The following is a 24,356-nucleotide window of genomic DNA, read 5'->3' on the forward strand; positions in this document are numbered from 1 at the left end:
TGCCAGGGAGTCCCCTGGCTCCCCCCCCCACCCCCCAACGCCCGGACTCCACAGTCCTGGGGGGAGGGGTGGGCTCCCCGGCCCACCTCGACCCGGCTCCTCCTACAGCCCGGAGCGAGCCCCTGCTTGGGGTGGGATGGAGTAGGGTGTCCCAGACACAAATGCTGGCTGGGTCCCAGGGCAGTGGTGTCCTCGGAAGGAACTGGGGCAGGTGTGGCATCACGGGGGCCTTCACGCCACAGCCCCAGGCTCGAGGGGACTCGAGATGGCCTGCCCTGCCCTTGCCTCTTGGACTCACCAGGGAGGTGGCCAGGGAATGGGGGCCTCTGGGCAGGAAGGTCAGGCCACACTGGGGAGGCTGGCATCCTCCGGCTCCTGCGGTTCCCCCAACTCTGCCTTGAGCCCCTGGGCCTCGCCGCAAAAGGGGCCCTGGCAGCGTCTGCCTCACAGGGCGTGGGACCCGCGCACCATGGTAGTGGCGCCGTGCTGGGACCGGGCGCCCAGTGGCGCCTGCTGCCGTGTGTGTTCTTGTCACTGCACCCGCGCCTGACCTCCAGGCATCCTCAGCCAGACGCGGACAGTAGGGCCGGCGCTTGCTTTATTCTCGAGGCCTCCTTGGCCCACCTGCAGGTGATTTGAGGCGGCATGTGGTGGCGGGGCTGCGGCTGTGTCTCCACGGGTTGGTCCCCTGCCACGCAGTAGCCAGGACCGTGGTGTCTACGCATGCCTCAGGGTGGGGCCCGGGTGGGTGGCCGGGAGCACTGCGGGGGGTGGTGGGTCAGGGACCAGACAGGCCTCCAGCCATTCCCTGACGCAGGAGGGGTCCGACCCCGGTGGGCGGGGGTGGGGGGCTAGGTTGGGGATCTGGCCTTTTGTGCGGGAGGCAGATGTTCCCGGAGCTGAGACCAGGCCCACTGCTGGGGGCAGGGAGGCCCCGAGGCCAGTGTGGGCTGCGGCCCCTGGAGCCCACCCAGCTCAAGGAGCAGGGAAAGCAGGGGGTTGGGGGAGAGCGCTTAGTGCGCCTGCCTTTTCTGCTCTCATTGCCATGGCAACAGATGGCGGTTTGGCAGGAGAGAGGAGGGGGAGGGCTTTGTACGAGGCTGCTCAGGGTTTGGAGACCAGCTGGGGTCCTTCAGGGGTGGGGTGGGAGCTCTGGCCACCAGGCTGAGCAGGCTCCCCGGCCCCGGCCCCCGGGGGCAAAGTGCAAAGCCACTCGGGGCTTCCTTTCCCCGGAGCTCCAGCCTCACACCTGCTCACAGTGGGGCCCTCTCGCCCCCTCCCCTCCCTCTTTCCTCCTCTCCTGGGCCAGAGCCCCCACCCGGACACCCCCACGAGCCTGGGTCAGCGGGCAGCGTTGGGGGCACTGCAGCTGAACAGCGGGCATGGCCCTGCACTGGCTTCCGACCACAGGGGCGCCTGCCACCCCAGGATGGTCGTGTCCCAGTGAGGCCTGGGGACACACCCTGTCCCCTCTCTGCTCCTCTGTAGCTGGTGGGAGGGCCCAGGCTGTCCAGGGTGATCACCTGGGCGCACGAAGCCCGTGGCCCCTCCTCAAAGCCAGTGTGGCTCCTGCTGCAGAGATCATTTCCACCCTGCAGGCTCAGCCCCGACTGCCGGGTTATCTCCCTGCGTGGGTGTGAGTCCGTGTGTGCACGTGTGCATGTGAGTGTGCGAGAGCCACCCGGGAGAAGGGCTCTGCGCGTTCGCCGGCCCCAGGTGAGGCCCGGCTGTGAGGTTCCCAGGTGGGAATGCGCGCACCTGACAGGAGTCCTTGGCCCGCCACCACCCACGCCCTGGCAGAGGAGGCCGCGGGCCACCGGCCAAGGCTTGGGGACCTCCGACCAGGCCACCTCAGTCGGGCTCTCCCACCAGGTCCGGCCCCTGAGGCCCCGCTGTTGCCCGTCTCCCATGTGCTACCCTCCCAGACCAGCAACACGGCCGGGCAGGGGCTGCCTGGCCCCAGCCCCAGAGGCAGCTCCAGGCACTCAAGGCTCACCCCCCGGCCTCTCCTCCTGCCCCCCCCCCGCCCCCCCCACGACTGCTGGCGCCTGGGCTGGTGTTAGGCCTTGTGCGCTGTCTGCCCTGCAGGCCTGTTGGGAAGGACCCGGTGCCACGGGGCCGGTGCCTCTGTGGCATCTTGGGGCCCTCGGGGCTCAGACATAAGCCAGGGTCGGAGGGAGCGGGGCAGCCCGGGGCCTATCCCAAGTTGCTCTGCTGTCAGCACCCTGGGGGCATCTGCCCCATCACCAAGGCCCTGGCAGTGCCCTCCCTGCAGCCTTCAGCCCGATGCCTCCCAAAGGCTTCCCTGGGACCCCCGAGGGCTGACCCATTCGTTCACCTGGGTCTGTGCCTCGGCCCCACCACCGTCTCTCATCAGCCCGGGAGACCCCTCCTCTGCCCCACCTTCAATCTCCCTGCAGCCCCTGTCAGCGGCTACTGGGGAGGACCTGGCCCCGGGCCCAGTGCTGAGGCCCCCCCAAAGATGGTTTTCCGGGACTGGATCTCCCTGTCAGGGGCCTCGAGCTGGGGCTCAGGGAGATTGACCGCTGTGGGAGGCGCGGGGCCTGGTGAGGTCCCTGTGCGGCAGAAGGTCCCCAGAGGGCCCGGGCTGCGGGCTGCCTTCTTGATCTTTCGTTAGGAAAGAGGTGTGTGGTGACAGGAAGCACGTCAAACTTGCACCGTTAGTGTGCGTGCGTGCGTGCGTGTACACGTCTTCCTGTGAGGCCCCGCCCCTCCCCGGCACTAACCAGAGGGGGAGGGGTGGGCTTGGCACCGCCCCCCACGGCGCCCCGCCCCTGCAGCTGCCCTCCCCTTTGGGGTGATGAGGGCCGGTCCTCCACCTCCGGTCTCTAGTCTCTGCAGCCTGCTTCTCGAACTCTGGGCACGTGGCCTCAGAGCAGACAGCTGACCTATCCCCCCGGGTGGGGGGTGCACCAGGGAAGCCGTGGCTATGGTGGGAACTCCCCTCTCCTCTGCCCTGTGCCACTGGGGGAGGTCTCTGCCTGCTCCCAAGGCTGGGGGACTGGGATGGGAGTGTGCCCCTGCCACCCCACCCCACGGGCCTCTGGAGGAGGTGGGGAGCAGCCAGGCCCTGGGGTGGGGGCCGCTTCCTGTCCCTTTTCCTAGGGGTCCTTTTCGGAGTTGGGGCGGCACCTGCCATGCTCCCACCCTTGGAGAAGTTGTAGGCAGAGGGCGGGCTGGCTGTCGCACCTGCTGGTGGAGAAAAATGAATTTCATAGCTGGTTTGGTAAAGTGCTTGCTTTTTTTCTGGTCGGACTTCGCTCGACTGTTTTCGATGTAAGAAAACTATTCCTGGAAGGCGGGGAGGGGCAGGCCAGAGCCAGCAGAAGTTTGGGGTGAGGCCACCGAGTAGGGAGACATGGGGGGCAGCCGGGCTGGGGCCAGGGGTATGTGGGGCCATGATGCTGAGGCTGTCTTCCCGCCAGCCACACCCCGCCCTCGGGGTCCCCTGCTCCCCGACAGAGCCCCCTAACTCAGGAGGGGAGTAGACATGAAGCATCTGGGCCTGTGGAACTGGGGCTCTTCCCACACTGTCCTGCCATTGCTGTCCCCTGACCCCTCTAATCCAAGAGCTGTGAGGGCCAGGAGAAGGGGTCCTGACCTCAGCCCTGCAGTCAGCGGGACCCGCTACCACCCCCCACCCCCGCTCTGCCAGCCCCTCATGCCATCTTCAGGGACACTGGTGGTTGAGGGGTGGGTGAACTTGCAGTGGCCGTGACCCCCCTCCCCCACGCCGGGACAGTGCAGGAATGCTGTGCTGGATGTGCTGACTGCTGACCCTGACCTTGGCTGCATGCATCGAGATGGATGTGGCCCCTGGGTGGGCTCCAAGACCAAGGCCAAGGGCAGCCCCGGCCAGCACTGCAGGGCTTGGGACTGGGGCCACCCCTGGGGCCGAGGCTCGTCCACAGGTCCTGGCACGTGAGTGGGGCTGCCCGCAACAGCTGTGTCTGGATGCCTGTGGGTCTGCGTGGTGAACCTGCCCCAAACCGTGGGACCCCCTTGGACGATGGCCCCCCCAGGACAGGTTCTTGCATCTCACCCTGATGCCCAGATGGCTGTTTCTTAGCTGCCCTTCTTTATACAACGAATCTTTGGCAATTGTCATGGGCTAATCAGTGATGACTGCTGTTTCTTGATCTGTGCTTTAGTTCTAAAACAATCATCAAATAACTTCGTTTAAAAAGAATTTTCTTTCATTTTCAAGGATAGCAAAGTAAAATATTTTGTGTAGGAACTAAGATTTGCACTTGCCAAAAAAAGTCGCCCCCCGGAGGTCACCCAGTGTGATTTGAACAGAAGCTCCCGGGGTCAGGTGCAGTGGCCTCACCCTGCTGGCCCTCGGGTTCACGCTCTGTCCCTTGAAGTGGGCTTGCTCCGATGAGAGGGTGGGGCCTGCCAGCTTCCAGGGGGACTCTGTGGCTGTCCTCCTGCTGCACCGAGGCCACCACCCTGAGAAGGCAGCCTTGGGAGCCCCGGAGCAGCTGGCCTGGTGCCCCCAGCACTCTCAGTACTTCTGTGCTTAGTTTGTACGGGTTTGTGCAACTCAAGAGTTTTGAAGTCCAGCGGGGACCCAAAACAAGACGGATAGAGTTCATCACTGGCTCCTGTGGCAACCCCGGGCCTCCTCTGGCACATGGGGTGCTTCCCAGTGGCTGGGGCAGTGTGGCCCCGGGGGAGGGGGCAGCTGGGAAGCGAGGCTGCAAGTGGGGGAGTGGGGCAGCCGGTTGGCCGGCTGCTTCCTGGCTGGGCTGGCCAGCCCAGAGCTGTGGCTCGGTGTGGACGGGGTGGCTGCCTGCGCAGAGTGCCAGGCAGGCTTTCTGGCAGGATGTCCGGGAGGCGAGCCAGCTGCCCCGGGGGGTTGCTGCTGGTCTCTCGAGCCCTGTAGACCCTGCGAGGTAGGTTTTGTCTTTATTTTGTACCAAGGTGGCGCACATATAGCAGACCACACGTGGTCCGGAATGGGGTTCTGCAGCCCCTCCCTGAGATGTGACGGGACGGCCGACCTTGAGTAATTCTCAGCCTAGTATGTTAGCGTGATGTGACAGAGTGAAGTGGCGGGAAGGACACCCAGAGTCCGTGCGATACGAGCCCACACGTCCACCCATCTTGTCCTGGTCCGCAGGCTGCACTCTGAGTGGTCTGGGTGTGGGGGGCTCAGCACGCGCAGCCCCCTGGTGGGGAGCTTGCACCTGAGTCTCGACTGGCACTTAAGGCAGTGCCCAGTGGCCCCTGCACCTCCCTGTCACTGGTGCTAGACAGCACAGCTCTTCTCGGGTACTCCTGCTCTCAGTTTGTAAATACCACACTAATCTGGCTCCATCAAGATGGGGTGGCATCTCTTCCGTCCCATCCTCCTAAAAGATACTTTCACCTTCCCCCACCCCGCTGCCCGGCAAAATAGCATTTCTGTGTGAGTGTCAGCCACACCATGTTTTCTGGGGTTTGACTATTGGTTGACCTTCAAAAATGAAGTCATAAAGAGGGTTTCCATAATTGTCAGTGTGGAAGTTCTGTTCGGTGCTGGGCTCGGTGGTGTGCCCAGATTATCTGCCCTTGCCAGGCTGGAGTTCTGTAACCCACTAGAAGGAAGCTGTGTGTGTGCGCCTGGTGGTTCTGCTCTGGGACCTGGTTGCTATGGATTTGGGAAAATCAGAGGCTTCAAAGTCCTTTGACAGATTGTCTTTTCTGACATCCCGTGAATGTTTACATTTGTGATGCATTCCTTTTGCATCGCCACAACTTTCTTGGAGTCCTTTGATTTTTCTGGAGTTCCCAGTTGCCTTTTTTTCCCCATTGCACTATTTGTCATAAACTTTGTGTGTGTGTGTGTGTGTGTGTGTGTGTGTGTGTGTGTGTGTGTAGAGGGAGAGAAAGAGAGGGAAAGGGAAAGGGGTGGAGGTGGGGAGGGAGACAGATTGATCATCCATTCTACCTAGTTTTCTTTTTTTCTTGGTAACCTCATTCTGGGAGCCCTTTGTCCTTCTTCAAACTGCTGTGTTTTTCTAAAAAAGCCACCTTCAGGGGGTTTCCCAGGACACCCCCTGGATGGGATCTGCTGCTTCCTTCTGGACTACCACCTCATTTTGTCAAGTCACTTCCTAGGAAAAGTTACGTTGAAGAGAAGCATTTCTAAGTCCCAGAACTGAAATTATCTTCTCTGTGCACACATGTCCCCACAGGGAATCCTTTGCCCCAAGCACTTGGGAGATTTGGTTCCATTAGCTCCTGACCTCAGTGGACAGAGCAAAGATGCCAGTCTGATTCACCTGCCTTTTTCCTTGCCTCCATTTATATCAAAGCTCCTGAAAAGTGTTAGTCTTGTTGAACTCACATCTTTTCTCTTTATCTCTTGACCCTGCTACCCTACTGAAGTGACCTGAATGGTGGCAAGCCAATGGTCCTCTCTCAGTCCTTAGTTAGCCAGCAGCATTTGACACAGTGGAACGTTCTCCTCTATTCTTCTTTTCACTCTGCTTATGAAATTCCACATTTGTCCTTATTTTCCTACACACCATCCATTTTCCCCCAGTCTGTTTTGCTGGCTCTTCCTCATCCGGGAGTACCCCAGGGTCACTCTGGGTGATCCCATCCATTCCCATGTGCTGAGACCCTTCAGCATGGTCTCATCTTTATCATCCTTGTACTTCCAACCCGTGTGTCCTTGTATTTAAAGCATGTCTCTTGTAAACAACACACAATTAGGTCTTAGACTTCCTTTTCCCTCTGACAATCTTTTTAAATTTTTTATGGTTTGATTTCAATCTGCCATCTTTCTATTTATCCCGTTTGTTCTTTGTACACTCGTTCCTCTTTTTCTGTCTTATTTTGCATCAGCCAGGTGTTTTTTAAAAAAAAATTTATTTCACTTTCTTTACTGTATTAATGTTTTTGCTACACTGCTTTCCCCTTGTTATCTCTTTAGGGGTTCCTCTAGAGCAGCTGTTCCCAGAGTCTTAGGCCAGGGCCCCCCTTGGGGACATCCCTACAAGTGTCTATTTTGTTTTTTTATTGAAGGATATTTTTGCTGGGTATAGAATTCTAGGATTTCTTCCTGCACTGAGGAGGTGGTATGCCACTGCCTCCTGGTCATACTCTTCCTGGAGAGAAGTCAGGCACTATTGGCACTCCCCCAGTGAAGTGCATCTTTTTCTCTGGCTAGTTTTAAGATTTTCTCACTTTCTTTCAATTGTATCAGGTTAGCAGTGATATGCCATGGTGTGGTTTTCTACGTTTCTGCCCTGCTTTTGGTTCAGTGAGCCTCAGGGATCTGTGGGCTGATGTATGTAATACATTTAGGAGAAAATCATGGCCATTATCTCTTAAAACATGTCTTTTGCTTTGTTCTCTCTTTCTCTCCTCTTTTTCTGGGACTCCTATTACAGTTATGTTAGACTTTTTGGAATTGTCACATGGGTCTCTGATGTGCTGTTACGTTTGTTTGTCTGTTTTTCATTCTTTTGCTTTCTGTATTTCAGTTTGGGCAGTTTCTATTGACCTGTTAGAGTTCACTAATCCTTTTGTGTGTGTCTGCTCTGCTGTTAAGCCCATCCAATGGATTTTTTTTTTGTCTTTCCTTTTCTGTAATTAAAAAACATATTTATGAGGGAAGAAGAGGGAGAGGACAGAGAAAAGGTGTATATATTTATAATGTTATTTTAAAGTCCTTTTCTGAAAATTTTAATATGTGGATTAGCTATGGCCTGCTTCTATTGGCTATTTTTTCTCTTGAGAGTAGGGTCACATTTTCCCACTCCTTTGTGTCTGGCGTCATTTTTATTGTATGCTGGATATTGTTTATTTAAAAAAAAAAAAGAACAGTTCAACTGCACCAGGTAAGGTTTTTCCAGAATGGGCGCATCCCTCCCTGTCAGGCATTTAGAGTGGGGCCGGTCAGTTTGATCTACGCGGGACTTCAGCTGGGTCAGGACCGAGTGGCCACTTCAGTGAGTTTCTGTTCAGTGCTAAGTATGTTGAGTCTGCGGGGCCTTTCGCTGTGGCGTGTCCATCCCCACCGGGCCTTGGGCCTTAGGAACATCGGTCCACTCTCAGCTCCTCTTGGCTCATGTCTTGTCTCTGTGCTCAGTCGCGCCGCACTGCTCACGCTGTGGTGCTGCGTTCCGCTGTCCCTTCCCCCCGAAGGCTAGTCTTGACTTCCCAGAGCTCCTTCCTCACATCTCATCCTTTCTGCAGGCTTCTTGTTTTACAGATGTAGCAGCTTACTAAATCTGAGCGAGTCATTGCGCTAATCAGGAAGAGAACTTCTGAACACCTGTTTCCACCAGGTCGGTTCTGTCTCTCTGTCCTGGACTCCCTCTGGTAACGTGTAGTTGGCTGTTTCCCGAACTGAGGAGGCCTGCACGGTGGCACGGCTCCTCCCGTGTGGGAAGTGGGTCTCTCTGGCGGGGGTGGGGGGATCCCCTGCTCAGAGTGTGGGATGTCGGGGCGGGGGAGGTGCGCACGGGCAGGGACTGGCCATCAGGCCTGTCGGAACAAGAAGACTTGCTCGGGGCAGCCTCCTGGCCCCTAGAGTGCTGGATTTTGTCCCAGGCTGTCTGTCCTTCTTGGCATGGAGAGGGGCGTGCCAACCTGGGCTGTTCCCGTCTCTACACCCTCAATAAGTGCCACATCTGTCTTTGCAGCCCTGCCCTCAGGCCTGCCGCGTGCTCCCTGGCTGACACTGACACCTGGAGCTTCCATTGGGTCTCCTGGAGACTGGCAGGCCCAGTCCTTGTCCTGTCCCTCATTACCTGCTCCCTGACTGACCCCCTGTGGAGACCCCCTGGCTCTGCCCAGGGTTAGTCCCCCTCCACACACACAGCTGAGCCTCTTTATGGGCGCAATCCCAGGCTGCCTCTGGGAGGGGAAGGGGTCAAGTATAGGGTGCTTCAGGTGGCGGGCGTGTGTGCATGGGGGCGGGTCTCATTCCATCTTTACACAGGTGGAGAGGGTATTAGGATACCCCAAGTTTGATGGAGCCACTGAAGCCCCCGCCCCAGGAGAGGAGGGGGAGCCAAGCTTCCAAGCCAGGTCCTTGCCTATGGTAGGGCTGCACAGAGGCAGAGATGGCCCGCTGTACCTGGGAAGGGCCTTTGGGCCCCAGAAGAGCCCCCTGTGATGCAAGGAGCTCTCGAATGACCAGGGAGGCAGGAAGAGGCAGACGGGGTGGGTATGGAGCCGGCCTCTCCCCTCCCCCATGTCCCTTTCCTCCCTGGGGTCAAGGGTGACAGGAGGAGGGGCTCCTATGCATCCTGCAGAGGGGGTGGCAGGCCCCCACGTGGTGTTTGGGTGCTGTGGGTGGGGAGGGCGGGGAGCTTGGCAGAGGGGCCCAGCGGCTACAGCGGGTGTGAAATATTTCAGGGCTTAATTAATTTAATTTGAGAGGTTCCTTTTCAGAGCGTGAACAGTTGTCTCCCAAGAGACGCGCGCCACCGCCTCCCCCCTGGCGCCTGGTGGGCGAAGGAAACGGCGGGATCTATATTGAGACTGAGCCTGCTGGGGCCAGTGTCCCCTTCCTCCCTGTCCCCTCTCTGGGCGCCCCCCCCCCCCCCGTTGGGTCCTCCTTCCCAGCCTGGGAGGAGCATGCGTGGGTGTGAACCAGGAGCCGGCCGCGTGACGGTGGGGCGTGGGGGTGTCGCCGGCCTGCGGGGCCTCCACGGAGCCCAGAAACGTGGGTGCACGGGGCTTATGGATCCGTCGTGCAAGCTGAGGGTGGGGATCCGCACCTCCCCGCCCCCAAAGTGAAGGAAGAAGGGTTTGGGGAGCACGGAGCCCCAGGAGGAGGCCGGGAGAACCAGGGTGCCAGCCTAGCACCCCTTCTCCCCCTCCCCCAGCGCTGGGGCAAGGGCCTGCAGGAGGGGAAAGGAGGTCGGGTCTGGTGGGCATGGGCGCGGGAGGAACGCAGGCCCAGACGATGCTTCGGGCAACAAGGCGCTTTGAAGTCTGGGCAACTTCAAAGCGGCCGCCCCCCACCCCCACATCAGTAGTCAGTCGGAGTCTGTGAGCCCAGGGCGGCCGGGGGGTGGGGCTCCGGCTCACAGCCGGCCTTTCTGCAGAGGTGCTGTGCGTCTGAAGCGAATCCGCTGGGTCTGTGTGTCCCACGTGGGCAGGGGTGCTCCTGGAACCTGGGAGCCAAAGGCGCCCACCGGGCCCCCCCCCCCCAAGGGCGCACAATCAATCCTCCGCCAGCGGCGGCCACCGCAGAGCCCCCTCGGAAGCCAGACGTGAGCACTGGCGGCCCTGGGTCCCGGCCCGGGAGAGCAGAGAGGAGAGGGCGATGCTGAGGGCTCGGGGTGGGTGGGGCGGGCAGCCTCCCAAACGGCTTCCTCGTCGCCCATCTGGTGTCTGGGCGCCTGGTCAGGGTGCGGGGTAAGAGCTCAGTGGGCTGCTGGATGGTGGGGCCTGTGCCCATTTATTCATCAGAATAGACACCAGGCCTGGGGCCTGACCCCAAGCCCCTCACCCCCAAGGAGCTGGAGGCAGGGGGGAGTGGGCGGCAAGCAGCTGGAGGCCCCGCCCAATGTCCTCTTGTGGCAGGCCCCTGGGTGGAGGGGCTGGGCCTCAGCACGGCCTACACCGCCGCCGTCTTTCACCAGAGCCTAGTGGGGAACAACCTGGACTGTCTTCCAGTTCCTGCTGTGAAGAGAGGCACGGGGTGGGGGTGGGGGGGGGGGGCGCCTGGGTGGCTCAGTCGGTTGAACGACCGACTTCGGCTCAGGTCACGATCTCACGGTTCGTGAGTTCGAGCCCCGCGTCAGGTTCTGTGCTGAGGACTCAGAGCCTGGAGCCTGCTTCGGATTCTGTGTCTCCCCCTCTCTCTGCCCCTCCCCTGCTCATACTCAGTTTCCATCTCTCGGTAATGAATAAACATTAAAAAAAAGGGGGCACAGGGGGAGGTGCCGCCAGGACCTGCAGGGTTTCCAGGCTGGGGACCCCCAGTGGGGCCTACGCAGTGATGCCCTCCCACCTGAGTCCAGAGGGACCTTGCATTCTCCCTGGCCATGGGTCTCAAACCCTCCGTCGGGATCCACGCCCGCTGGTCTGTGAGTGCACAGTGAGCCGCTGGCAGTCCTGGCCTCCCAGAGGCTCTCCCCAGCTACAGCTTGCCACCAGGTGGGTGCCCTTCCAGGAAGGGGGGGGCCTCCACAGCATCCCCTCACCCTTTGGAGGGGGTGTTCTAGCCACGGAGGGCTGGTCCCTCGGCCCTACGCGCCCCGAGTGTCCTGGTGCCGGAGTCCTGGGGCGCGCCTCCTGGGGTTGCCGCAGGTGCCCGAGGTGGGTCAGACGTGTGTATGTGCTCCACTTGGTGTCCTGGGCTCACAGGTTACTGCCATGCCGCGGCCCCCAGAACGAGGGCAGCCAGGCTCGGGAAGGAGCAGGGGTGTGGTCAGAGGCGGTGCCCAGGGAGTGCTGACCACCGGCTTCCCAGGGCACCCTGGCTCTGGTGTCACCCAGCTGTGTAGCCCTGAGCAAGTCCCCCGAGCCGGAGGGCTGCGGGGAGGGGGGTGGGGCTGCACTGGTCCCCGTCCACGGTGCTGAAAGGACCCCCCTCCCCACTGTGGCGGGAACCCGAACTCATTCCCTTCAGCGTCTTTGGGCTTCCGCCCCACCCAGCTGACTCCCTGAGCCTGTTCAAAGGGGGTGCTGGGGCTGGGGCTTGTGCCTGACCCAGCTGGGGAAGCACTGCCCCCAGGCCCAGGCATGGGCAGGCTTCACCCTGACCCCTTGGGCAGTGGCAGGGGAATGGGCCCCCTGCTGTGAGGACCGAGGTTCAAGTGGAAAATACTTAGGAGTCTCCTTCCTGACCAGCGGCATGGCTGGAGCGGGCGGCCACCTCCAGGCGTGGCCATCCCCCCAGAGTCCAACCTGCCCCAGGGCCTTAGCCAGGGCTCAAGTGACTGAGGCTGCGGTTCACAGGGTGCCTCCCCCCAGGGCTGTGCCTGACGCAGGCAGGGCAGTGGGGAGAGCCTCTTACGGAGGAGGCAGGACCAGACCCCCTCCCGCAAATCCTGTCCTTAACACCTTCAGGCTGATGCTGGGTCAGGAGGCCCTGTGAGCTTTGATGCTGTAGCAGCTGCCCGCTCTGGCCAGGCACAGTGGTTTGCTGAGCGTGTGTGTGCGTGCGTGCGTGCATGTGTGTGTGTGTGGGGGGGGGGGGGGGGCGGGCCGGGAGAGAAGCTCCCGTTATAGTGAGGGCCCTGGACACACGTGCTTAGCCGAGGTCGCAGTCGAATGAATAGGAAGCTTTCTGAGATGCACTGGGAGGTTTACGATGGCGGAAAGGTCCAAGAAATACGTACGTGAGCGGAAGAGGCGCAGTGTCTGTCCCTGGGGCCGACGGAGCAGCATATCCCCGTCTCAGTTGTGGGGGCCGGAGGCCTGAGGGCTGTGGGGCGGGGGGCCCATTCCAGTCCCCTTCCCCGCTTCTGGCCGCTTGCTGGCCACCCCGTGTCTGCTTTCATGTCTGTGTGGCATGCTTGCTGTGCCCCTCTGTCACAAGAGTGCTTGTCATTGGCTTCAGGGGCCACTCTGGAGGATCATCATTCTCACGATGAGATCTAGAGTTGACCTCTGCAAGAGCTCTTTTTCCAAATGAGGTCACGTTCGTGGGTTCCAAGGAATAGGACCCGGACTGAGCCAGGCTAGCAGAGGGTCTCTAGCCTGGAGACCCCATCGGGTGCGGAGAGAGGCACAGCCTGGTGTGCCCCTCCTCCGGTGACCGAGTCTCCAGGAGAGCTCCATGCTGTCCAGAAGGGTCCGGGTGGGAGGGGCTGTGTTCCCCACTTCCACAGGTGAGGTGAGGAAACTCAGGCTGGGGCGCCTGTCTGGGAGCACCCGCCAGGCCGTCCGTGAGGCCATGCACCTGACTCCAGGAGGCTGCTTCCCACGTGTGTCCAGATCATACCGGACGCCAGACCTCGACCCTGGTGGTTGGAGGGCGGAGCGTGTTTGTGACCTGCTGTTACCTAACAAGGGACCCCCAAACTTGGTGGCTTGAGACAGCAAACGCTCTCTCGTGGTTCCTGAGGGTCAGGGGTCCAGGGGCAGCTGAGCCAGGCAGCTGTGCTCAGGAATCTCACGAGGTTGCGGGTGAGGGCCAGGCTGCGTTGGCTGGAGGCCTCTGTTCTTTGCCTCAAGACAAGGCAGTGGGCTCCTCAGCGCAGGGACCCTGGGGAGTGGACGCCAGAAGGAAGCTGTAGCTGTCACCTCTCCTTGAAGGACGCAGGGTTCTTTTCTGCCACCGTCCATTGGCCACATGGGCCAGCGTGGTGCAGTGTGGGAGGGGCCGCAGGGCTGGGAGGCTGGCTTCCAGCAAGCGGGGCCTGTGCCTCCTTCCTCATGGCCTCTGCACACAAGCTGCTCCCGGGAGCTGGGGGAGGGGCCTCTGCAGCCCCCAAACCAGCTCTATTCTGGGCTCAGCTCAGTGCTCAGCTTCTTTGGGAAGCCCCCCGGCCGGCTGGTTCTGCGGCCCACTGCCTCTGGCTGCGTGCCCCAGGCATGGCTGACTGCACCGAGCTCCCATCTGGGACCCTTGGCCTATGGAGAACGCCATGCCTGGCCTCTGCCCCTTTGGTTCTGCCTCCAGATCCAGGCATGTGGGTCCTGGCCTTGGCGTGGGGTGGTTGTATGTGTGGGGACAGTGGCCAGGGCAGGAACACGAGGCTGCTGGGGGCAGCTGAGACCACCTGTGATGTCCAGAGCTTCCCCCAGCGAGGCGGTGTGCGTCTGCCCTGCCTGCCGTGGGCGGCTTGGGGGAGGGGGCTGGCTCAGGGCCACCAGCCCTGCTGACTCATTTTTCCAACAGCCAGTGTGGTGCCACCTCCCTGCCTCCTCCAAGGAGAGCCCAGGCAGGAGGGGTGACAGGGCTGTCCACCCCCAGGAAGGCAGGCGTGTCTGCTGTGCCGGGCTCCCTCACACCCCCGCGAGCAGAGCCCCAGAGTGAGGCATGTTGAGGTGGCAGAAAATGGGTCACTCTTAGCTATGCTTTGCGGCCCCAGGGAAGCTGGCTGCATGGTCCCAGAGGTGCAGCGGCTAGTGATGGTCTCAGGTGTTAGTGACCCTCGGGTGGCCCTGTGAGCACTGGTGGCCGGACACTGGTCTCTCCCGAGACGCAGATGGGAACCCCACGAGGTTGGGCAGGCGCTGTGCCTGGGTCAGCAGAAGCTTCCTGCCCCCGCCCCCCCCCCCCATGAGCCTCCCTCCCCAGAACCCACGGCAGGAGCTGCTGTCCCTTGTCCCCCGTGCCCAGGGACCCACTGACCCAGCACAGGCCCCCAGAGTGAGCACACTGCGGGTTCCGTGGGCAGGCAGCGGCTTGGTCAGCACCGCGGACAGTGGCCTTCCTCTTCAGGGCCAGGTTCCAGATTTCGGAGAGCTACCCTCCTCCCCAGAGGGACTGCTGTGTCCTGCTCCTCGGCCCACGTGCTCTCCTCCACAGGCTTTTCCGGAGCTCAGCTGCCCCCACCCTCTCCCTGAACTCTCACCTTCCTCCCGGGTCTTCAGGCTGCTAGACACCAAGAAGGGCCTTCTGGCAAATTCCTGAGTCAGGACCGCGGCCTGTGGCTAAGGGGGGCACAGGGGCTCCGTGGGCGCCCACGGAGCCCCTGCAGACGGTGTGGGGGTGGGGAGTGCCCAAATCTCCACCACGTTCAGAGAAGCCCCAGCCCCAAGGGGCTCCACTCCCCAGGGGTGGGCGCCCGTGGTGATGGCAGGATCTAGACGTGGTGACTGGAATGAGAAGCGGCTGAGGCAGTCATTTCTGCCTTTGCTTGTGGCCCCGTGCGCATCGCTTCACGGGGCTCTGCAGGCAGGGCCGGTGGCGTTTCCAGGTGCCTGCAGAGCCCTCGGGACTCACCTGGCCCCGGCCCGCGGCCAGTCGGCAGTGCGGGGGGTGCAGGCGTGGCAGATCATGCCACGGGGCCTGTGCTGCATGTGCACATGCCTCTCGTGCTCCGGGTTCCTCTCTGCGCAGGGCCCTCCACCCTGGCACGTGGCGGACACGCAGAGAGGGCGGCCAGTGGGTGCCTGCCGTGGCGCTGGCGGTTAATGACCTCACGTGGCTCCGCGGGGAGACTTCGAGGTCGGTCTGCCGTCGTCACCTGACTCCTCTCAGGCTCCCCCACGGGGGACGGGACAGGGGCCTGCCAGGGAGGGGAGGATGCACAGAGGCAGGGGGTTGGAGGGATTGGGCCACCGTGCTCTTCTGCCCGTCCAGGGGCTCAGGCAGGGGGGCAGCGCACGGGGACATCAGAGATGGACCTCACACAGGAATGTTACCAGAAGGAGTCAGGCCTCTGTTTGGTCCCCGCCTCCCTGCAGCAGCCACGCAGGGTGGCTGCAAAAGGGTGCTCAGCTCAGGACGCCGTGGAGCCAGCCCGGGGAGCGCTGGACCTGGCGGCCGCAGGTGGAGGAATGGGGGCAGGGTGCTTGTGTGACGTGTTCCCAAGCACTTGGAGGAGGCCAGGCCGTGGGGCCCCAGTGCCTGGAGGGAGAGGAGTGGACGGCCAAGGGCTTCAGGGACGGTTCTTGGCCCCGTTAAGGAAGGACAGACCGGATGGGCCCCAGGGGTGCTGAGCTGCATGTCCGTGGGGTCTGCAGGGCTCGAAGCAGATAGTGGATGGAGTGACCAGGACTCCTGAGGGTCAGGCTCAGGGCAGCAGGCTGTGGCCAGGCCACCCTGAGAGATCGAGAGGCAGGCCTGGGGCCACGTCAGACCAGGGCTTTCCCCAGGTGGGCGCCTTTGGCCCTTGTGGTGGAAATGGCACTGGAGGCTGGAAAGCGTGGGGGGCTCATCGAAAGCCCCACCTGCCCACGTAGGGAGGGCCATCCCCAGGCTGTCCCACCGCCCATCAGCCCTGACCACCCTCCTTGGCGACGGGGCTGGCGCTTGGGGCACAGAGGGTTCCCCTCCCTCCCAGATGCAGCACCGTCACTTGCTCCCCGACCTCCACCCAAACCGAAGGGCAGTGTCTGGGCAGTGATGTCCGGGTCCTCCTCTGGGGGCTCCCGGGGCTCGGGGCACTCCAGCATGGTTTTATTCCCAAGGACCATGACCACGAAGAGAAGGGAGGGCAAGGTCAAGCCCCAGGAGCCAGAGGGTGAGGCATCTGCTCAGGACTGCCCCCGGCCCTCCAAGGCCCCATAGGCCACCTCCGTGCTGGGGCCCCGGAGGGTCTGGCCCTTGCCAGCCCCGCCTGTCTGCTCCCCACGGCTCTGGGGCTGCCCTGGCCCCCTCACAGCCACTCGGGGCCCAGCACACGCAGGGCCAGCCTCCTTCCCCCTCCAGACCACCGCAGCAGGTGTGAGGGCCGGTCAGAGCCACCAGGGCAGGAGGGCCGGGCACTGCCTGCAGAGAGCTGCTGAGCCCACCCTGGAGAGCACAGCCAGTCCAGCAGCTCCCCGCCCACCCGCTCTCTGGCCCCCTCTGGGCCCCAGGGGCCCCAATAGCTGAGTGAGAGTGCAGGAGTGCACCCTGGAGCCCTGTCCCCAGCCTGGCACGGGGAGGGCCCCACACTGTCTGGGGCCCTGGGCCCTGCGTGCAGGCTCTGCTCTCAGATGGCGGCCTACAGGCCTCTGGACTCTCCTGGCCAGGCTTGGGGCCCCCGGGGGTGGGCACCCCCGTTAAGGCACAGGTGTGTTTGTGCCCAAGTCTGGGGTGCAGTGGGGAGCCAGTGGGTGGGACAGCCCTGGGGGGCTCGGGGCTCTTCCTTGGCCTTTCGCCTGAGCCCTCCCCGGGATGCCCCTGGGGCTCCTTGATGCCTGGAGTCTTCCTGCAGCGCAGACACAGACGGTCCAGCACCCTCAAGCGCCCGCCGCCTGGGCGGGACCATGTCCGCGGCCCCGGCGATCATTTGTGACGCGGCAGACTTTGCCTGCGTTGGTGTGCGCCCATGTTTGCTGCAAACACAATCGTACATCACAGTGGGGAGCTCTGCCTGCGCAGCTGCAGGGCTGGGGAATTAGTCTGATTGCAGGCTTCCCTGCAGACGCTGTCCTCCCGCCATCCCGAGCCTGCTTAGGAGGGCTCCCCGGCGCACACTCTCCACTCTCTGCCTCCGGGGAAATGGCAGGCCTGCTGGGAACCCAGACACCCCACCCCAGAGGCCCCCAGTCTAGGTCACCTCCCAGGGTGGCAGGGAAGCTTCACTAAGGAGGGGCACCTCCACGCTGGGTTTTGAGGGGTGTGTAGGAGTCTGCGGGCCTGAAGACTTTCTCGGCGGGGGTAGCAAGTGGAAGAAGACGAAGGCAGGGAGGGAGCTGCCAGAGTCCCAGGTCACTGCCCAGCGCAACCCCCCGCACCTGGCCATGCCTCCTGGCTGGCCCCGCCCCACAGGCCCATGAGCTGCTGTTGGGGGCCGGGCCCGTGGCGTGGGGCTTGTCTGGCATCCATTGTCCTCCGGGCCCTTCATCCCTTGGCCTTTCTGTGCAGCTGTGCAGCGGCTGGCGATGGGACCGCCGCGTTTCCTTGTGTACGAAGTGGGAGTCCCTCTTCTCACACAGCGCCCGGCACGGGGCACTCGCCAGGATGGCTGTTCTGGTCACGGCGGTGGCACCGGCTGGGTCGTGTCCTGCTCCTGCCGTCGGCTGGCGTGTTTGTCAAGCGCCCTGTCACTTTGACACCCGTTTGTTTTCCTTTTCTCGAAGCAGGAAGATGTTTTTCCCCCGCACGTCTGTGATTCCCTCCTTCTAAGGACGCGCGTGCACTGGTGTGTGCGGTGTGTGCGCGTGTGTCCTCGTGTGGGCCCCGCCCATCGGCCCAAGCGCGTCGTCCCTGCTGTGCCGTCCAGCTGTGTTGCGTTTTCAAGTCTGCTGGGTACCCTGGTGGCTGAGCCAGAAGCACTTCACTCCTTCCCGCTTGAGGACACCTGTCCCTGCCTGGTCTTTGCTGCGCGAACAGTCTGGCAGAGCTGGCCCCAGGTCACACCATCCGGTCTCGGGAGTGCTCTCCCAGATGCGGCGATGGCTGTCTGCCCTGTGGGGGTCGCGTGTCTGGACCACGGGTGTCTCTTCGTGGGAGGCGTCTGTCCTGAGCCTGTGGGGGTCGCAGGAGCCTGTCCACTTTGGGGTGGTGGCCTTTGCTGCCTGTTTCCCCAGGTCCCCTTGGCCCTTCAGCCTTGTTCTGGGGGCTTGCCAGGCAGAGTCCTGCTTCGAACTCTGGCTTGTGCCTGCTGTCTGGAGATAGGACGGGCGGTGGGGCCGGTTCTGTCCTGGAGGCCGTGAGCCCCCTGGCCTCCAGCCATGGGTTACAGATGGGTGACAGCAACGCACCTGCTGTCTCCTCTTCCTGCTGTGCACTCCCTGCCCCTCCCGCAGACCCGGAATCACAGGGCCCAGGGCCAGAGCAAAGGCAGCCCCAAGAGGCCCCAGGGGTCTGCAGCCCTTCCTGGGGTGGGAGCCGGGGGCCTCAGCGGCCTCAGCGGCCATGAAGCCGAGCCCAGGAGCTCATCTGTCTTCGCTGAGCACGGGAGCTCTGGCCCACGGGCCCCACCCAAGAAGGTGCCCTCCCAGAGCTCCCTGTGCACCCGAGAGGCTGTGGCTGGCAGGCCCGCCCATCCTGATTGACTCAAGGGGAGAGTGAGAAGCTGGGCCTGGAGGGTCAGGGGTGACCACGCTCCACGGGAGGACACGGAGGCCATGCAGAGTTACAGATGTGCGGTCCATTAAGGGACCGTGTTTTCCATCATATGGCGAGGGATCCATTTCTCATAAAGTTGAAGGGCTCTTGCAAGTTGGTAAGAATCTCCCCTACCTAGGCCCCGCGTAAAAGTGGGGGAAGAGCACACCAAGCAGCTGGTGAGCACGAGGAGTTCAAGGTCACGGCCGAAGCAGCAGCAACGGGGCCTGCGTCACCCCGAACATGGGGCAGGCATGTGCTCCGGGCCCTGACTTTGACCAGGTCTGGGTGAAGCAGCGCAGGCATCCCTCAATCCCCGTAGGAGGGGCACCCCCCGCAGAGCACAAGTCAGGGTCGGGCTTCGATGCTAAGGTCAAGGGTCCTGCCCCCTTGTCCCCAAATGCTGGAGGTAGGGGCCATCACGATAACCTTCACACGCCTGTCTGAGAGTGACAGTCACCTTGGAGGATGTCACAGTTGGGGGTCCAGGCTCAGGAACGGACAGGTGGGGATGTCCTGGTCCCAAGGCCACAGCAGGGTCCAGCCAGAGGTTAGGACGGCAGCTGGCCGTGGCTGGGCTGCAGCAGGGGTGAGGCTGCTGGTGGCCCTGGTGGCCTGTCCCAGCCAGGGAGGGGAAGGGGATGCCTGGCTGTGGCCACATGACAAGGGAGCAGCAACCAGGACTGTGAGCCCTAGAAGCATGGTCATGAGAGCAGAGGTGGATTCTGTCCTGTGGGGAACCCAGGACGGGGGGGCATGGGCATGGCAGGCTGAGGTGGTGCTGCCCAGGGAGTGGCCTTAGGCCCGTCCTGCTGTCCCCGAGACACCAGTGAGCTGGACACTGTTGTGTGGGGAGGGGTGGCCCTGAACCCGAGGGCACCCTGGCTCCCCTGCTGGAGGTGCCTGGGCAGTGGCCGAAGGCCTGGGGCGGGGGCTCTCGCTGTTATGGCCTCCAGGGCATGGGGGAGGGGTCCAGGAGGTCAGAGGGCTGGTCCCTGGGAGGGGGACATGGTGTGGGGCAGGGCTGCTGCTCCAAGACAGAGCTGCTCTGGGCAGTGACCAAGGGGCATGGGAGGGCGGGCAGTGGCTGTGGGTGTCCGGCTTGAGGCATACTTAGCAGAGAGAGGTGGGGGACAGGAACCAGACCCTGAGTGAGGGGCCTGTGTGGGGAGTGGGTGGGGTCCCTACCGATTGGGGCCCTGGATGGGGTCTGAGGGGGCTTCTGTACCCCACAGGCCTCGTGAAGCTGGGGATTCACTGTGTCACATGCCAGAAGGTGGCCATCAAAATTGTCAACCGGGAGAAGCTCAGCGAGTCTGTGTTGATGAAGGTGAGCTCGGGCGGGAGGCCTAAGGGGGCCCTTTGGGGGGCCTGGGGGGACAGCCTGGCGGCGGGTCCCCGTGGTGAGGGTCCCATGGGTGGGGTTACAGAGAAGCCAGCCCAGGTGGGTCCCACTCGCTCCTGCTGGAGCCCAGGGCGGGCAGCTCCTGGCTACAGAGCAGCCTCCCTGTGCTGGCGTCCGGTGACCACGGCCACCACCTTGCACCTGGCTTCCCTCCTCAGCCCTGCCCGCCCTTTCTCCTCGCCTCAGCCAGGGGCCCAGGAGGGACAGGCCGCATCCTGGGGCACAGTCCGGGTGCCGTACCAACCTGCTGGGATAGCTGGCTGGGCCTCAGTTTCCCCAGTTAGACCCAGGAGGAGGCCTCTTCCTCTGAGGAAGTGACAGTTCCCCAGGGACCACAACAGCTCCTCCTGCTTCCCACCCCCCTCCCTCCCCCCATCCCGGGAGCCCGTCCTGTGGTGGAATCTGGACCCCTTTTGGGACCGGACCGGGCCCCGCACGGACTGGTGCTTGGTGGGAAGGGGTTGCCCAGGCCTCAGGTTCCCCCACCTGCCTGCTCACTGGGGGGTGTGGCACTTACACCTCTGCATGTGGGTGGCATGCTGGGGGCTCCGCATCACCGTGGCTGCCCCCTGCCCTGGGGACTGTGCCTCCCTCATTTCCCCAGACATCTCCCGAGGTGGGCATGTGTGGCCAGTATGCCAGGAGGGCAGGGAGGGACTGGGGTGGGCCCCACTGAGGAACCCCAGGGACCAAAGGTGGGGCAGTTTTAAGAGAAGGCAGCGGTGGCTTGGACGGGTGGGGGCAGATCCCGACTTTGCCTTGGACAGCTCCTGGGACCGTGTTCAGTTGGGGACCCTGAGTTCAAGATGCACATAAGCTATCTGAACAGAGACGAGCTCAGTGGCAGGGGCCCACAAGGCCTGGCAGGGCCAGGGTGGAGGCGCGGAGGGGCGGCCCCCCTTGTGTGATGCCCCTGGGACGGGATGGGCCAGCCCACAGGGGCGGAGACCCCATCTAGGCTGGCCCTGCTCCAAAGCCTCCACCCCCCCCATGAGCCTGACCGAGGTGTCGGGCGGGGGGCACAGCCCACTCAGATCCTACTGTCTCCCCACCAGCCAGAGACCCCCTCGAGGTCAGGGCAGCGTGGCGTCTACCTGGCCCCAGGGCTGCGTGTAGGAGGGGACAGGGTGGGTGGATGCAGGTGGCAGGGGACGCTCCTGCCCCCAGCTGGACCTCTCTCCCCGTGCAGGTGGAGCGGGAGATTGCCATCCTGAAGCTCATCGAACACCCTCACGTTCTAAAGCTGCACGATGTTTATGAAAACAAAAAATATTTGTAGGTATTGCCGGGTCTGGAGAGCTGGGGAGGGGGCAGAGGCGAGGCCGTGGGGCCCCGGGGAGGGAGCCAACTCAAGAGGGTGTCCACGGTCAGTGCTCCTGGCCCAGACCACGGCAGAGCCACCAGCTTGAACCTCCGAGGGCGCAGGGCTTCTCTGGAGGCAGGGCCTGGGGGCCGGGGTCAAGCCACAGGAACCACTTGGCCCAGTCACTGTGCCAGGGCCCCCAGGGACCCTCCCCATTCCCACTGAGGCCCCCATCTGCTCCCTTACGGGACTGGGACCCCAGGTTGGCTGACGGCTCGATGGCCACACCAGGCCCCTCACCCTCCCTGGGCACCCACCCCCGTGCTGCCGAGGTCAGAGGCCAGCGGAAATCTCACTATCTTGGGTGCTCCTGGGTTGCAAATTGGAGACTGCCCCTCCCCTCCCCCGGCCCCAGGTCGCCCGCCGTGTGGCCTCAATGAGCTCACCAGGGGTGTGGGCGGTGGTCACTGGGTCACTGCAAGGGGGCGCTCAGCCCTGTCAATACTGCCTGTGTGGCTGTAGGAGGGCCCCATCCTGTGATGCCCTGTCCCTCAGGGAGGGGCTCCAGTGGCACTTTTCTTGGGGGCATTCAGATTGAGTGAGGAAATGCATGCAGGGGTCTGGCCCAGGGGACCTCGAGGTCTCAACTCCAAGCCCCAAGCCCCAGGCCTGACTTTGGGCCCCCGGAAAAGACGTGGGCACCTCACGGGCCAGGCCGGCTGGCGCCAGGTGGCCATCCACAGCCCGGCCATACTGTCCTGGGCCATGGGGGTTGGGGCACGAAGCCGGACAGTGAGGGCTGCTCTGGGGGAGCAGGAGGGCTTGGGCACATGGATTGAGGATGGTCCTAGTCCCACCCCTGACAAGTTTGTCCCTCTTTGGGCCTCAGTTTCCTCATAGCTGTGGCAGCTGGAGGCCCAGTGGCATGAGTGGCCAACTCCAAGTGTTTGAGGGTAGGGTGACCAGAGTCACCCACGTGGGGGCCAGAGATGAGTCAGTATAGCTGTAGGGGCACCAGGAGGCGGGTTGTGGTCCTGGGGCCCCTGACACCAGTGAGTACGAGGAACTCTGTCTCCCTGAGACCCCTGCACGACCCGCCACCATCGGCCTGACTGGGGCCCACCTTGTGGTCAGTGTCCAGCAACATCCCGTGAGTGTGGGGGCCGGCATTGTTGGCCACCTTCACACACAACATGTAGGGGACCCATCGTGTCTCATTTATGTTGAGACACTTGCAGGGATGGACCTGGGGTGGGGGTCAGGAAGCCAGGGACGGGCCTGGGACGGCAAGGCCCAGTGGAGGCACGGCCAGGCACAGGCCCAATGACAGGGACACCATGGCCAGCAGGAGAGCGATCAGGCGGCCAGGCTGGGTCCCGCTGGGCCCAGCACCCTCCCCAAGGCAGCCCTGGGAGCATGCAGGTGAAGGAGCAGGCAGGGGACCCCTTCACCGAGGTGCTGTGTTTGGGCCTCCCACTCAGGAGCAGGGCAGGACCCCTGGGATGGCCCCTCCTGCCAGAATCCCACCTGTGCCCCCTCCCTGCCCCTTCTCTCCTCAGGCCCCCTATGCCCCCACCCCTGCTGAGCCCTCCATTCCTGCAAGACAAGCTTTTGAGACGGCTGGTTCCCTACCTCCTGGCCCTCTGCCCGTGCCCTTGGCCTCTTCCAGCAAGTCCTCGGGGGTTCCTGCGGGCATCAGTGAGGCTGAGCTTGGACACAGAGGGGGGGTGGGGTCCCTCCCCTGCAGCCACTGTCACCAGGCCAGAGACTGTACTTGCCCCCTCCAGCTGTCCCCATCCTGCCCTGCACAGGAGCCCAGAGGGCCCTTCGTCCCTGGACCCCTGCCAGCCACCTGCTCTGCAGACCAGGAAGCAGGCTAGCATAGGGGAGTGCTGGGTTGGGGACCACTGGCCTTGGGGCAGGTGCTCTGCTCTGGCCCACAGAACCAGGGAGCCCAGGCCCCTGTCAGAACCCCCTAGTGGCCCAGCCCCCAGCCCCAGCCCCAGTCAGGCCCCCAGGGCCCCCTGAGCCAGTGGGGGCAGTTACTATCCTGCTGGGGGGCCACCCTGTTTACGCTGTCTTCCAAGACCCCGTTTGAGGGCCAGCCCTGGGGGACCCCCCAGCCATACCCTGCCCCAGCCCCTTGGCCCACCCTGTTTTGGGGTCTCCCCTGTTGGCCTGGGCGCCCCGCAGGCCTAAGCGTCTGATTCATTCCCCTGCTCTGGGAGCCCAACCTGGACTGGCAGGGGAGGGCCTAGAAGGGTCACAGCCCGGCTTGCATGGGGGTCAGCGGCCACAGCGCCCCTCTTGCCTTGAGGCCCAGCGGCCCCTCAGCCAGGGGGTTGGGCGTGGCCTGCTCCCAGCTTCCCTGCATCAGAGGCCTCCCGAGGCTGCGCTGGAGGCAGGCCTGCCAGGAGGCCCATCGTGCTGAGGGTGCCGGAGGCTGGGACGAGGCAGAGGGTGGCACCGGGGCAGGCTGACCACATGGTGCACAGCCAGCTGACGCCCACCTGTCCCCTGCAGATACCTGGTGCTAGAACACGTGTCTGGTGGAGAGCTCTTCGACTACCTTGTCAAGAAGGGCAGGCTGACCCCCAAAGAGGCTCGGAAGTTCTTCCGACAGATCATCTCTGCGCTAGACTTTTGCCACAGCCACTCCATATGGTGTGTGCCCCGACCCTGCCAGATGCCCCCATCCCATCAGGTGCCCCCATCCCCCACCGGGTACCCCCCCGTCTCCCACCAGGTGCCCTCCCATCCCCCCAGGTGCCCCCCACCCCACCAGGTGCCCCCCATCCCATCAGGTGCCCCCATCCCCTACCAGGTGCCCCCCACCCCACCAGGTGCCCTCCCATCCCCCAGGTACCCCCCACCCCACCAGGTGGCCCCCCATCCCACCAGGTGCCCCCATCCCATCAGGTGCCCCCCACCCCACCAGGTACCCCCCCCATCTCCCACCAGGTACCCCCCGTCTCCCACCAGGTTCCCCCACCCCCCCAGGTGCCCCCCCATTC

General features: G+C 63.2%; 1 protein-coding gene across 1 annotated transcript in view; it reads left to right on the forward strand.

The window, feature by feature from the left end:
- Positions 1 to 19,885: 19,885 nt before the first annotated feature.
- Positions 19,886 to 24,356, forward strand: part of BRSK2 (BR serine/threonine kinase 2) — a 24,209-nt gene continuing 19,738 nt past the window's right edge. The window contains exons 1-3 of the mRNA XM_049641378.1: positions 19,886 to 19,964; positions 21,229 to 21,314; positions 23,866 to 24,006. Coding sequence (XP_049497335.1) covers positions 19,959 to 19,964; positions 21,229 to 21,314; positions 23,866 to 24,006 — 233 coding nt within the window. The 5' untranslated portion in view covers positions 19,886 to 19,958. The remainder of the gene's footprint in view (positions 19,965 to 21,228; positions 21,315 to 23,865; positions 24,007 to 24,356) is intronic.

The sequence above is a fragment of the Panthera uncia genome, chromosome D1, assembly GCF_023721935.1.
Source record: "Panthera uncia isolate 11264 chromosome D1, Puncia_PCG_1.0, whole genome shotgun sequence".
Lineage (NCBI taxonomy): Eukaryota > Metazoa > Chordata > Mammalia > Carnivora > Felidae > Panthera > Panthera uncia.